This window comes from Amblyraja radiata, chromosome 16 (genome assembly GCF_010909765.2).
Source record: "Amblyraja radiata isolate CabotCenter1 chromosome 16, sAmbRad1.1.pri, whole genome shotgun sequence".
Classification (NCBI taxonomy): domain Eukaryota; kingdom Metazoa; phylum Chordata; class Chondrichthyes; order Rajiformes; family Rajidae; genus Amblyraja; species Amblyraja radiata.
The window spans coordinates 19,574,097-19,587,788 of record NC_045971.1 but is presented as its reverse complement, the minus strand read 5'-3'; the positions used below and the strand labels follow the sequence as shown (position 1 = coordinate 19,587,788).

Here is a 13,692-nt window from a genome sequence, read left to right as displayed (position 1 = left end):
GTTTCAGGACCCTTCTTGCAGTTAAACAGGAAGGAAGGGTCCCGACCAAAAACATATCCTGTCCATTTCCTCTTCAGATGCTGCATAATCCACTGAGCTCCTCCAGCACTTTGTTTTTTCCCCACATCAGCAGTTTCTACATCTCCATGGTCAGTTCAGGAGTCTGATCAAGATCTAGAGCAAATAAAATTCAAAAAGAACTTTAAATATCAGGATATTTTGTTTGAAAGATGCATGAAATAGGATGAACACGAAGTGACTAAAATAATGAAGTAGATAGAAACAGGCTGCTTGAAATGATAGTTGAAGGATCTAGAGTAGGCACAGCTAAACAGTAAACCAGATAGAAGAGATTTAGAAGAGAGGAAAGGAAATTACTTCAGAGAGAGGAGGCTGCAGCAATTATTTCTGTTAGACTTGCAACTGAAGAAAATTCAATATTGAAGATTAGTTTGGATGGACAGATGGATGAGAAGGGATTAAAAAGATAGAGAAGTGGCAGGCAACTAAGAGTTTCAACATGACTGGCAGAAATAGGTTATTGTTTCAGCAAACAAAGGTGTGGATTACATCATAAAATTCAAGAGAATGACAACAGCTAATTTGAAACAAGAAGTGCTGTAGCTAATCATGTAATCTCCCAGAGAACAGAGCTATCAGGTCAATACTTCACCTAGTCTGGAAATGAAAGCAGATTTTTCAGAGGATTGAGAACAAGTACTCAATACATTGGGGTGGTCATGGTGACACAGCAGTAGAGTTGCTGCCTGACAGCGAATGAAGCACCAGAGACCCAGGTTCGATCCCGACTACGGGTGCTGCCTGTACGGAGTTTGTATGTTCTCCCCGTGACCTGCGTGGGTTTTCTCCGAGATCTTTGGTTTCCTCCCACACTCCAGATGTACAGGTTTGTAGGTTAAATGGCTTGGTAAATGTAACAATTGTCCCTAGTGGGTGTAGGATAGTGTTAATGTGCGAGGATCGCTGGTCGATGCGGACCCAGTGGGCCGAAGGACCTATTTCCGCAATGTATCTCGAAACTAAACTAATTACAAATGACATATCCCAGGATGGAGCAGTGCATTTGATCTCAATGAATAATCTTGTGTGTCGAAGACGGACTTCTTTCAGCCGGTAGAGAAGAACATATTTAATGCTTATAGCTTTACTGGTAACTTTGATAAACAAGAGATATTGCTTCAGACATGGCAAGTTGCAACAGGAATTTACTAAATATTTGTCAGATTTGGACTCAAAAGGACCACATTATATAAACAATTAGAAAAGAGATTATCACTGAATAAAATTATACAGCACACAACAGGATAGTCTTGCCACTACCATTCCACAAACCGCTCCATTGCAACACTTCTCAGGATCATTGTCCTGGCCCCATGTCTTATCTAAATTGTCTCACCATTGGTGGAACATGGTTTCAGTTGCTTGGATCTCAAGGGCTGGAATTCATCCCTCTCCCCCCCCTTACCACCCTCACTCAATCCTCAATGCATTTGCCTCTCACCTCCACTGAAATTCTCCCACAAACCTAGCTCCTTGACCAAGCTTTTGATCCCCTTTTGACTGGATATCAATTTTCTTTAGACTTTAGAGATAGAGCACTAGTCTAAAGAAAGACCTTCGGCCTGCGATCACCCCCTACACCAACACTACCCGACGCACTAGGGACAATTTATAATTTTACAGAGGCCAATTCACCTACAATCCATGAGACAACACCCGTAGTCAGGTTTGAATCCGAGTCTCTGGCACCAAGGGTACAACTCGACTTTCCTTTGCTGAAATCTTGTGAAACACCAGGGGATATTTTATTACAGAAAATAATGATATATAAAAACAAGCATTCCCCAGAGTAGGGTCTCCCTTTATCGCAATTAGTCTAAAGAAGGGTCCCAACCCAAAATGCCACTCCGTCAACAGATGCTTCCTGATCTTCAGAGTTCCTCCAGCACTTTGCGTTTTGTTCAGGATTCCAGCATCTGCAGTTCCTTGCATCTCCAAGCTTTCCATAAAGTTGTTACAACATAGCAGATACTTGGCCAATCCAGACAACTCCTTGTTCTGCAGTCCAGTTGTCTTTCATTCCCCAACAGTTTCGAACATCTTCACACATTATTTTCCCTCAAGAGCCTGCCCACCTCACTTCTGGACTTTCCTCACATCTCTCGGTTACAAGGTTAAAGCACCACAAGAAGAATAACTTATTTTGTAAGGAATTTGTCCCTTACCTTTGCAACTTCGATCAGTATTTACAAACTTGTAGTAACCAGGTAGACAGCTGCACATGCCAATCCCATTGTTCGCTTTGCATTTGGAGGTGTTGATATCACAAAAATTGAGGTTGCACAGAGTTTCAGCTTTGGTTTGTTGAAGGCAGGAGATATGGGGAAAAGAGAAAACAGATGAAGAAAAAAATATATTAGTTGCAAGTTATTTCCGATGATTTTGTTTTAATATGTTTAGAATTTGGAATTTCTGCTTATTGCTTGCTGTAGCAATTTCCCCCACTTTGTTTCAATTGTCTCTTTGATGTTAAGACAAACCAAAAACCTCAGGAGAGCTTGGTTCCAGACATAACTGATTTAGGCTTTTGGCACATTCACACACACTGTCCTTAATTGGTCAAGTATCAATTTGAGAGGAGTCAATTGCAGTTAGCATTGCATCATTTCACAAAGACAAAATTGGCCCGTAACTAGGCATTGAAAGTGGTTTTAAGGACATTTCCACCAAAAGCAGCATGAGGGCCAATCTAGCTGCCAACAAGCATTTATTTATTCACATCTTGGCTTGTTCTAAAACAGAACTGAAGTGGAAAACATCAGAATGCTCATTTTACAACAGCTCCAGTGAAAATCCCACCGTGTTGACTTGGTGCAGAGGCAGAGGCTGCAGTATGACTTGTACTGGATATCTTATGTTTGTTTTTAAAGGGATACAGCATGGAAGCAGGCCCTTTGGCCCACGCCAACCATCGATCACCCGTTCACACACTAGTACTATGTTATCCCACTTTCACATCCACTCCCTTGGGGTGATTTTACAGAAGCCAATTAACCTACAAACCTGCGCCTCTTTGGGATCTGGGAAGAAACTGGAGCATCAGAGGAAACCCACGCAGTCATAGGGAAGAGGTGCAAACACCACACAGACAGCACCCGAGGTCAGGATCGAATCTGGGTCTCTGGCGCAGTGAGACAGCAGTTTGGAAGACCTTTTCAAGTATTATTATATTAGTGGCATACAATTAATCAGAACACACTAGTTCTAAGTTATCCTACTCCCTACACACTAGGGGCAATTTTACAGAGGCCAATTCACCTACAAACCCACATGTCTCGAGAAGGGTCTTGACCCAAAATGCCACCTATTCCTTGTCTCCATATTGCCTGATCTGCTGCGTCTCAACTGCTGAAAATTGCTTTGCACAATGCAAGCTACCGATGGCCGGTCAAGCTGTGAACATTACACACACGATTGAGCAAGGTTTGCCCTTCAAAGTCTCAGCACGGCAATTATCGGAGCCTTAAAGTAAGTATTTGCTAACAAGGCCTGCATGGTGTTCCGGGTTTAATACACAGTAGTATTCAGAGAGTATATTGAAACTTCCATAATCTTTTAAGGAGCCTAGGCAGGTTGCTTAATAAAACCTTTCAAAAACAATTCTAACTTTGTGCCATATTGAAGTTGTGACTCTTGAAATGCAAGTGTACCAGTGAGGCAAATAACACAAAATGAAAAGTTATGTTTCAGAAGTGGAATCACACACAGTTATGTAGTACTTGGTAATTCTCTACACAATTCTTCAGGAATTCCAATCTAGTTCCCTCACTGTAACCCGACACTTCCAACCAGTTCCGAACCTGGGCACCCGAGGTTCCGCCAATCTGCTTTCTACATTGTAGTTCAGAATCTTGTTCCTTGTAGCTCAGGCTATATGCTACCCTTTGATTCACTGCTGATCTGTTGGCTTAAATATATTCCAGAGCTCTTATTTCAGATGGGCGTCATGGTTTTTTTTTTAAAACATTGTATGTGTTAGAAACGTTGACCACTTCCGTCCAAAATATTCCATGCAATGTTGATTCAACGGGGTACCAATGGTATTTACAAGACATTTAGGTAGACACATTGATATGCAGGAAATGGAGAGATATGGATTATGGGCAGGCAAATAAGAGCTGTTCTTGGCATGGGCATTGTAGGCTGAAGGACCTGTTTCTCTGCTGTACTATTCCATGTTTTGGAGCTAGTAAATCACTTGCTACATTTTTCACAACATTTCTGCAAAATGATTGTTGTGCAAATGTTAGAAACACTCAGCAGGTCAGGCAGCATCTGAGAAAAGAGAAACAGTTAATGTGTCAAGTTCAGGATCCTTCACATGAACTGAGCCCTGAAATTCTGAGTGCTTTCAATTTTTTCAATTATATTGCCAATATTCTGCACCCAGGGTTTTTTTTAATTTTTTTTTTAAGGTACAGCAGGCAGTGAAGAAAGCGAAAGGCATGTTAGCCTTTATAACAAGAGGAATCGCATATAGGAGCAAAGAGGTCCTTCTGCAGTTGTACAGAGCCCTAGTGAGACCACACCTGGAGTATTGTGTGCAGTTTTGGTCCCCTAATTTGAGGAAGGACATTCTTGCTATTGAGGTAGTGCAACGTAGGTTTACAAGGTTAATTTCTGGGATGGTGGGACTGTCATATGTTGAGAGAATGGAGCATCTGGGCTTGTAAACTCTGGTGTTTAGAAGGATGAGAGGGAATCTCATTGAAACATATAAGATTGTTAAGGGTTTGGACACGCTAGAGGCAGGAAATATGTTCCCGATGTTGGGAGAGTCCAGAACTAGGGGCCTCAGTTTAAGAATAAGGAGTAAGCCATTTAGAACGAAGATGAGGAAACACAGAGAGGGTGAGTCTGTGGAATTCTCTGCCTCAGAGGGCGGTGGAGGCGGGTTCTCTGGATGCTTTCAAGAGAGAGCTAGATAGGGCTCTTAAAAATAGCGGAGTCAGGGGATATGGGGAGAAGGCAGGAACGGAGTATTGATTGGGTATGATCAGCCAAGATCACATTGAATGGTGGTGCTGGCTCGAAGGGCCGAATGGCCTACTCCTGCACCTATTGTTTATATATAATTTTACTAGCCATTATTTTGTTTATGGATGAAGTGCAGTGGTGATTTTCAGGGTTAATTTCAAGTTGATGAAAATGGCAAATATGAAATAATAAACTATATTATTTGATGCACTCAAATTTAAATTAGTTCACAGGATGCCCCCCCCCCCCAAAAAAAAAACCCCCAATGGAACCCATGACACATGCATCTCAGGCTCATACATGGTTAACCAATCTGAAGAAGGATCTTGACCCGAAACATCACCCATTCCTTCTATCCAGAGATGCTGCCCGTCCTGCTGAGTTACTCCAGCATTTTGTGTCTATCTTTGGTATAAGCCAGCATCTGCAGTTCCGTCTTACATAGAACCATATTACAAGGTCTCTTTACAGTCTGGGCTACAGAAGGCAATACAGAAGGACACCGTCTTGCTTTTGTATAAAATGTCAGCACCAAGATTGAATCAGAGCAGAGACAACAAAGAAAAGAAAAATAGGCTCCAGTACTATGGCGTAGTGGTGCTATCCAAGATGAAGGACATGAAAACTAATGTAGTAACAATTTTCTAGGTGTATAGATAGTGTTCATTGCAGTAATGAATGCTAGTAACAATGGCAGGATTGCTTTTCTTGTCTTGTCTTGTGCAAAATAAAGTGCTGGAGGAACTCAGCGAATCAGGCAGCATTTGGCAGGGGGTACACAAAAATGCTGGAGAAACTCAGCGGGTGCAGCAGCATCTATGGAGCGAAGGAAATAGGCGATGTTTCAGGCCGAAACCCTTCTTCAGACTGATGGGGGGTGGGGGGGGGGGGAGAAGGAAGGAAAAAGGGAGGAGGAGGAGCCCGAGGGCAGGGGGATGGGAGGAGACAGCTCGAGGGTTAAGGAAGGGGAGGAGACAGCAAGGGCTAGCAAAACTGGGAGAATTCAACGTTCATGCCATCAGGACGCAAGCAACCCAGGCGGAATATGAGGTGCTGTTCCTCCAATTTCCGGTGTTGGAGACCCAGGACAGAGAGGTCGGATTGGGAATGGGAGGGGGAGTTGAAGTGCTGAGCCACCGGGAGTTCAGGTAGGTTATTGCGGACTGAGCGGAGGTGTTCGGCGAAACGATCGCCCAACCTCCGCTTAGTCTCCCCGATGTAAATCAGCTGACATCTAGAGCAGCGGATGCAGTAGATGAGGTTGGAGGAGATACAGGTGAACCTTTGTCGCACCTGGAACGGCTGCTTGGGTCCTTGAATGGAGTCGAGGGGGGAGGTGAAGGGACAGGTGTTGCATTTCTTGCGATTGCAACGGAAAGTGCCCGGGGAGGGGGTGGTACGGGAGGGAAGGGAAGAATTGACAAGGGAGTTGCGGAGGGAGCGATCTTTGCGGAAGGCAGACATGGGGGGAGATGGGAAGATGTGGCGAGTGGTGGGGTCACGTTGGAGGTGGCGGAAATGGCGGAGGATTATTTGTTGTATTTGCCGGCTGGTGGGGTGAAAGGTGAGGACTAGAGGGACTCTGCCCTTGTTGCGAGTGCGGGGATGGGGAGAGAGAGCAGTGTAGCCTTCCTTCTCCCCCCCACCCCCCATCAGTCTGAAGAAGGGTTTCGGCCCAAAACGTCGCCTATTTCCTTCGCTCCATAGATGCTGCTGCACCCGCTGAGTTTCTCCAGCATTTTTGTGTACCTTCGATCTTCCAGTATCTGCAGTTCCTTCTTGAACACTCAGCATTTGGCAGGGAATGGGCAGAGCCATTTCTGGCGAGGAAACTTCTTCCGACTAATGGTTTAGTTTAAAGATACGCCAATGAAACCAGCCCTTCAGCTTATCGAGTCCACACCAACCATCGATCAGCCATTTTGTCTTATCCCACTTTTGCATCTACTTCCTACACATTAGGGGCAATGTTTCTTTAACAGTAGCCAATCAACTTGCTAAACCCACACAACTTTGGGATGTGGGAGGAAACTGGAGTACCCAGAGAATTTCACATGGTCACAGGGAGAAATTATAAACTCCACACAGACATCATCCGAGGTCAGGATCAAACCCAGGTGTCTGGTTTCGAGGCAGTAGCTCTACCAGCTGCACCAGTGTGCTGCCCCAATAGGAGCGAGAAAGCTGGAAAAAAAGTAGAGGTACTTGTCAGAGCAGAGGGGAGAAAGCCCGTCTGGTGCCAGCGACAAGGACAATCCCTTGGGGCTGGAGTGGAAACTGAGCAAGAAACAGAAAAGCAAACAAAAAACAAAACATCTAAAGATATGCTGAAAGCAAAATATGAAAAGTTGAAGTGGGTCCCTCATAGATTGGCAGAAGAAGTTATATTGAGTAGTAAGTAAATGGGTGAGATATTAAATATCTTGTATGTTTGTAAGATCAGAGAACTACATAACTACAAAAATAGCTGAAATAAATTAATTTGGAAAATAATTGGATGGAAAATTAATAAAACCACATGATATGGCCGATATTTCAAGGTTTTGAAAGGGGGGGAGAAGATAACTAGTGTATCTATTCTAAAATACCACATATTCTTAGAAGACTACCTTTTCATCTGTGGGTAGTAACTGCCTCCACTATTTAAGGAAGGAGAGAAAGCACAGGGAACTACCCATCAGCCTGACATCAGTAGGAGAGGAACTGCTAGAGTCCATTTCTTTTTAAAGATAGTTTATCTCCTTAAAACTGACACGTGGAATTATAAAAGGAAATCCAGCAACACTGTTTCTTGAATCTCATAGCTGAAGATTTCAACGGGACTTTCAAATAAAGGCATTAAAGTGATCCACACCACTGCTTTCAATGGCATTGAAAAATGTAGTAACCACATTTTAGCCCAAATATATTGAACCACAGGACATTCAACTTACGAGCGTAACTGTCGGATGTCGTTACCAGTGAGCAGTTTGAACAGTTTCTGATGCCAGCTTTGATATTTTGGATGACAGATGCTTCTGTTGCATTGGAAGAAGTTGAAAAGATGTTGTCAACAAAGGCCTTAACACTCCCTTTTCTGAAAAAAAGAAGTAAAGCAAATTAAAGTATGTGTGAAAATAAACCATGGCTCATTTACTTCGACAACAAGCTACTTGTATTTTCTGCAGGTCAAAGATTCCACTTGCCAACTAATTCAAGTCCGCAATTAGTAGTTCAGAGATTTTACATTGTTTTATTTTACATCAGTATCTCCACACATTCCGATTCTATCTCAGACTGATGTTAATCTTAATTCAAGGTGACATCACTGTGACCCTGGAGGGCATCTTAGACTTCCACTGTCAGAATGCATTGGGGTTTGGATCTGCTGTTTATAGAGAATTGGGAAACATGTGAGTGGTAGAGGAGAGAGGGTAAGAAGAGAGCTGAACTTAACCATCCAAATGCAATTTCTTGTCCAACACTTAATTACACCTTCCTAATGGATTTAGGAAAGCAAATAATTTAGATTTTTGTTTACTGGAATTTCTACACATGAGAAGTGCAGGAAACATGAAAAGGCATTGAGAGCATTGAGTATTTGAAAATGAACTTGCTTCTTCATTTTTCAAGCATTTTTCCTTTTATTAATTCTAGTTTAGTTTAGGTTTAGAGATACAGCAAGGAAACAGGATTTTCTGCCCACTGAATCCACACGGACCATCGATCACCTGGTCACACTAGTTCTATTATCCCACTTTCGCATCCACTCCCTACACACTTGGGGTAATTTACAGAGGGCCAATTAACCTTCAAACCCGCACGCCTCTGGTATGTGGGAGGAAACCGGAACACCCGGAGGAAACCCACGCAGGCACAGGGAGAACGTGCAAACTCCACGCAGACTGCACCAGAGGTCAGGATTGGTGCCTCTGGTGCTGTGAGGCAGCAACTATACCAGCTGCACCACTGTGACAGATTTTTAACCAGCCACTTACAGAGTACAGCAGTTTTCCAAATTCAAATCAGCCTGTTTGGCTGTCAGTTGTATATTTATCTGAAGTATTCTCCCCCCCCAATCCCACCCCCTCTCCCCTCCCCACAGTTTATCATTGACTGGGTTAACTGACAAGCACACGTTTGTATTTATTTTGCCTTGCATTTGTATTTATTATCAGTTTCTCCCCCCTCCTTCCTCCCGCCCCACGCACCATTATATTTATTTGGATGAACGTGTGGTTTGAATTAACACAGTGATGTCTCTCTGGTCTGCCTCCACACTGTTGCAATTGATTCTAGTCTGGCCAAATTCACTTCACTTTTAGATGGCAGATGTCAGCTCCAGATTATAAGTAATACTACTGGGTCTGGTTTAACATTGCCTGCATAACAAGCCATTAACAATCTTGAATGTCACTTGTTCTGCGAGTCCACACATTTCAGTCAACTTATGAAAAACACCTCCAATTTTATTTTAGGAATGAACTTCATTGGATCCGTTCCCATCTTAAGCTCTGACTGAGATGTTAAGTTTATCCCACAATTATATTAAAAAAAGACAAAAACTCACTGGGAACAAACATTGCTGTTCAGTTTACACAACAAGAGTGACAACTGATAACAGCGTCATCTGCTTGGGTGGAAAGGGAGGCGGGACAGGCATGTTGCTAGGTGCAAAGCATCATTTATTGAACATCGAATAATGTCCATTTACTCAGAAAATAAAGAGCCGAGGAAATACAAATTACAGCAGAAGTGACAGCACCTTCTCCAAGTAAGGCTGGGCATGCTGCTGGAAGACCATTGGTTCAGTGAAAGACTCTCTTGGGACTGCCCAAAACCCGTTGGTCTCCCAGCACAGCGAGATGACCAGCAGGGAATGTTACTGACTGGCCCATTTCAGGCTGCACGTGTACGTGCTGAGGGACGCAGCGAAGCCCTGTGCAGCCAACGCCAAGGCTCTGTGAGGGTGGACCACAACCTAGGGTTCTTCCACTGCTGCTTTGAGTCCAGTGGCGACACCCTTCAAACAATTGAAGGGCTATCACCGCAGGTGACCACATGAATGACAAGGGTGTCTTGTGCAAAGACAGGTGCTAACACTAGCGAGTATGAAACTATTGAATGTATGGAAACTAAGAGATTTTGCATGGTTTTTGTTTTGTATATATACACTTCATGAGGACTAACTTTTATTTTTGAAGTACAAATCTCCAGAATGATGTAGGCACCAGGGGACATACGATCTCAACATAACCGGCCCTTAAAAAAGTAAACCATCCTCACTTACAACTTAAATTACCTCCATTCTGGTTGGGAAAAATGTTGTCAAGATTCTCAACCTGAAAATAAAAATCCTCCAGAAACACAAAGAACTATTTGACCAAACAAGGAGTGGGTGCCTCAGCCATGTACAGGAGACTTGTTGGTAACAAGTTTATTCTATTGTGTTAGCATGCAATATTTGAAACGTGGAGGAAAGGTACTGCCATTAAAAACCTAATCTCCAAAAAACCCTTGCAACATAGAGAGATCTGCAGTTGGTCAATGTTCATGCACATGTGATTGCCCACTGCACATAATGTCAAGTGTTCGATTCTTCCACTGATATGAAGCAAACTCTATGGCTAGAATCCTCTCAGTACTTATCGAGCACCTGTAACTCACTGCGGACTGAGTCTACCTCTAGGCAGCCTGCAGGCTGGGCGTTAAAGGCGTAGACTTATGTTCAAACAAGAATAAAGCTCAGCAAACAGATGCAAATGTAAATGTTGACTACAATACAACTGGATAAGACATCTGATTTTACACAAACATGTCAAATTGTTCATGAGGAATGACTGGGACATCAAGATCATTGCATCATTCCTGCCCCATGCTTTGCGGTTGAGTACAAGTTCAGAGTAACCCAGTATTTTGAGGCTTTGGTTTAATAATCACAAGTAAAGATTGTTTAATTATTATAGGAACAATATTTGCTGCAGTTTAACATAAATATTGCATACTTACTCAAGCTTCCAAACAATAGATCTGTAGTAGGAATGGTCATTTTTGAAGAATCTTTTCAACTAATCAAAGTAGAAAGAAAGGAAAAAAAAAGGTTCAGGAAATAGCACAGCTCTTTCATCTCTGTTTTGGGGCGGCACGGTGGCGCAGAAGTAGAATTGCTGCCTTACAGCGCCAGAGACACAGTCTCGATCACGACTCCGGGTGCTGTCTGTACAGACTTTGTACATTCTCCCCGAGACCACGTTGGTTTTCTCCGAGATCTTCGGTTTCCTCCCACACGCCAAAGACGTGCATGTTTGTCGGTTAATTGGCTTAGTATAAATGTAAAATTGTTCCTAGTGTGTGTAGGATAGTGCTAATGTGCGGGGAATTGCTGGTCGTTACGAACTCGGTGGGCCAAAGGACATGTTTCCGCACTGCATCTTTAAACTAAACTATGATAAACGCTCTGCAATAGCATTTTCACCACTCACGAAAACTGTCTTCATTGGTATTTGTTTTAAAGAAAAGAGATCTTTGTTACAATGCTTAAGATAGACACAAAATGCTGCAGTAACTCAGCGGTCAGGCAGCATCTCTGGAAAAAAGGAACAGGTGACTTTTGGGGTTGAGACCCTTCTCAGGTGATGCTTGTGTTACAATGCTTCATTTACACCTCAACTGAGTGGCAATGTAGGGAAGAAAAGGAAAGAAGGAGAACAGATTTGCAGAAAACAAGGTGTGGTTGGAAACTATATTTGATTTTGCAATGGGGTGGTGCAGAACAATTTAATTGTGCCAACCTTTTTGCAGATAGCTTCATGCTTGGAAAATCTACTCGATTTTCGATTTACATGAAAATCCTAAAGATTAAGCATCAGTTGTCTGATCTCTCTTCGCCAATTCAATCCAGTCAAGTCAAGAATGCTGCCATTGATTTCTAAATTCTTGCATCATTGAGCAGGATCATTGGCATATCTAGCAGGATCTCTCTTCGTGCAAGTTAATTTGCCTAGCAAGGACTGACTCGCAGCAGCACCTGATATACCTGGTGTAATCTACCTGGTTATCAATGTCTTCATCTAGTCTGTAATTATGGACGTTTTAAAGTAATTCAGTCTTTTTAATCAGAGTTGGAGGGGTCAAGGAATCAGAGATCAAAGATCCACTCATCCACTAATTTACTTAGTAACAAAATAGACACCAGGCTCTGTATGAGTGGATCTCCCAGTCTTTGTGAGCTAGTCATTATTACGTCATGTAAAACTTCAATGCATGCTTATGCGTTTGGAGATCTTGCTAACTGTGAATAAACTACAAGTGCAGCAGGGGTGATCTTATAGAGGTGTATAAAATCATGAGGGGAGTAGGGAAAGATTTCAAAGGAACCCAAGGGGCACTTTTTCCACTCTGAGGGTGGTCGGTATACAAAATGAGCTGCCAGAGCAAGTAGGTGAGACGGGTCCAATAGCAATATTTAAAAGACAATTGTACATGTACGTGGATTGGAAAGGTTTAAAATGATATGGGGCAAACGTGGGTAACTGGGAATAGTTTAGTTGGGACATCCTGTTCAGCTGAAGGGCCCGTTTCCCGACTCTAAATCTCAAAAATAAAATCTCTCTCAGGATGGAGAAGCGCAATCCCCAACTAAATATCCAGGAGAATGGCCAATTTTAAACTGAACAGTGGGTGAAACATGCATGAGATAGAGTACCGACAGTACGTCAGAGAACAGAGTACTCAGTCAGAGTAACTTACCTCCTTCTCTATTTTGGATGCCGTTTCGAAGAATGTCCTTGAATTCATTTCACTCATGGCCGGAAGAAAATTCACGGTTGATAAATGGAGGACTCCAGGGAAGGTTCTCACTGGAAGAGATAGATAAAATAAATTGGACCATTCCATTGGAATGAGCAATTAGTAGAAAGATGGCGATAGTTAAAAATACCTATACCACAAAAACAAAAACAAAAAATCAACTCGGGCATTTTTATCTCTGGTGTTTATGATTGCAGAAAGGAAGGGAGGGGGCCCGGACACAAAATGTTGGAGTAACTCATCAAGACAGGCAGCATCTTGGGATAGAAGGAATGGATGACATTTCAGTTTGAGATCTTTCTTCAGAGGAGCGGGAGTCAGAGATATGAAAGGTTAAGGTGTGAAAACGAGATCAAAGGGGATGCGGATCAAGGAAAATGTAGAATAGATCATTGATAGCTAGGGGAAAGTGACAACAAAGCATACAAAGATAAAAGTGTAATCAAGAGGACATTCAGACTGGTCGGAAAACTAGGATGGGAGAGGGATGAAGAGAGAGAGAGAGAAAGCAAGGGTTACTTGAAGTTAGAGAAGTTCAAGGTTTCAAGGTCTGTTTATTATCACATGTACCAATTAAGGTACAGTGAAACTCAATTACCATATTACCAAGTTAATATTTATAGCACTGGGCTGTACGTTGCCCAAGCGAAATACAAGGTGCTGTTCCTCCAATTTACGTTGGCCCTCACTCTGACAGTGGAGGAGGCCCAAGACAAAAAGGTCAGTATGGGAATGGGAGGGGGAGTTAAAGCGTTTAGTAACCGGGAGATCAGGTAGGTTTAGGCAGACTCAGTGGAGGTGTCCTGCGAAACGATCGCCGAGCCTGCGACTGGGCTCGCCAATATA

General features: G+C 42.8%; 1 protein-coding gene across 1 annotated transcript in view; it reads right to left on the bottom strand.

The window, feature by feature from the left end:
* LOC116982018 (protein HEG-like) overlaps positions 1 to 13,692 on the bottom strand; it is a 79,468-nt gene that overhangs the window by 12,490 nt on the left and 53,286 nt on the right. The window contains exons 4-7 of the mRNA XM_033035289.1: positions 12,787 to 12,896; positions 11,047 to 11,105; positions 7,992 to 8,134; positions 2,247 to 2,375 (exon numbers count right to left, since the gene is read on the bottom strand). Coding sequence (XP_032891180.1) covers positions 2,247 to 2,375; positions 7,992 to 8,134; positions 11,047 to 11,105; positions 12,787 to 12,896 — 441 coding nt within the window. The remainder of the gene's footprint in view (positions 1 to 2,246; positions 2,376 to 7,991; positions 8,135 to 11,046; positions 11,106 to 12,786; positions 12,897 to 13,692) is intronic.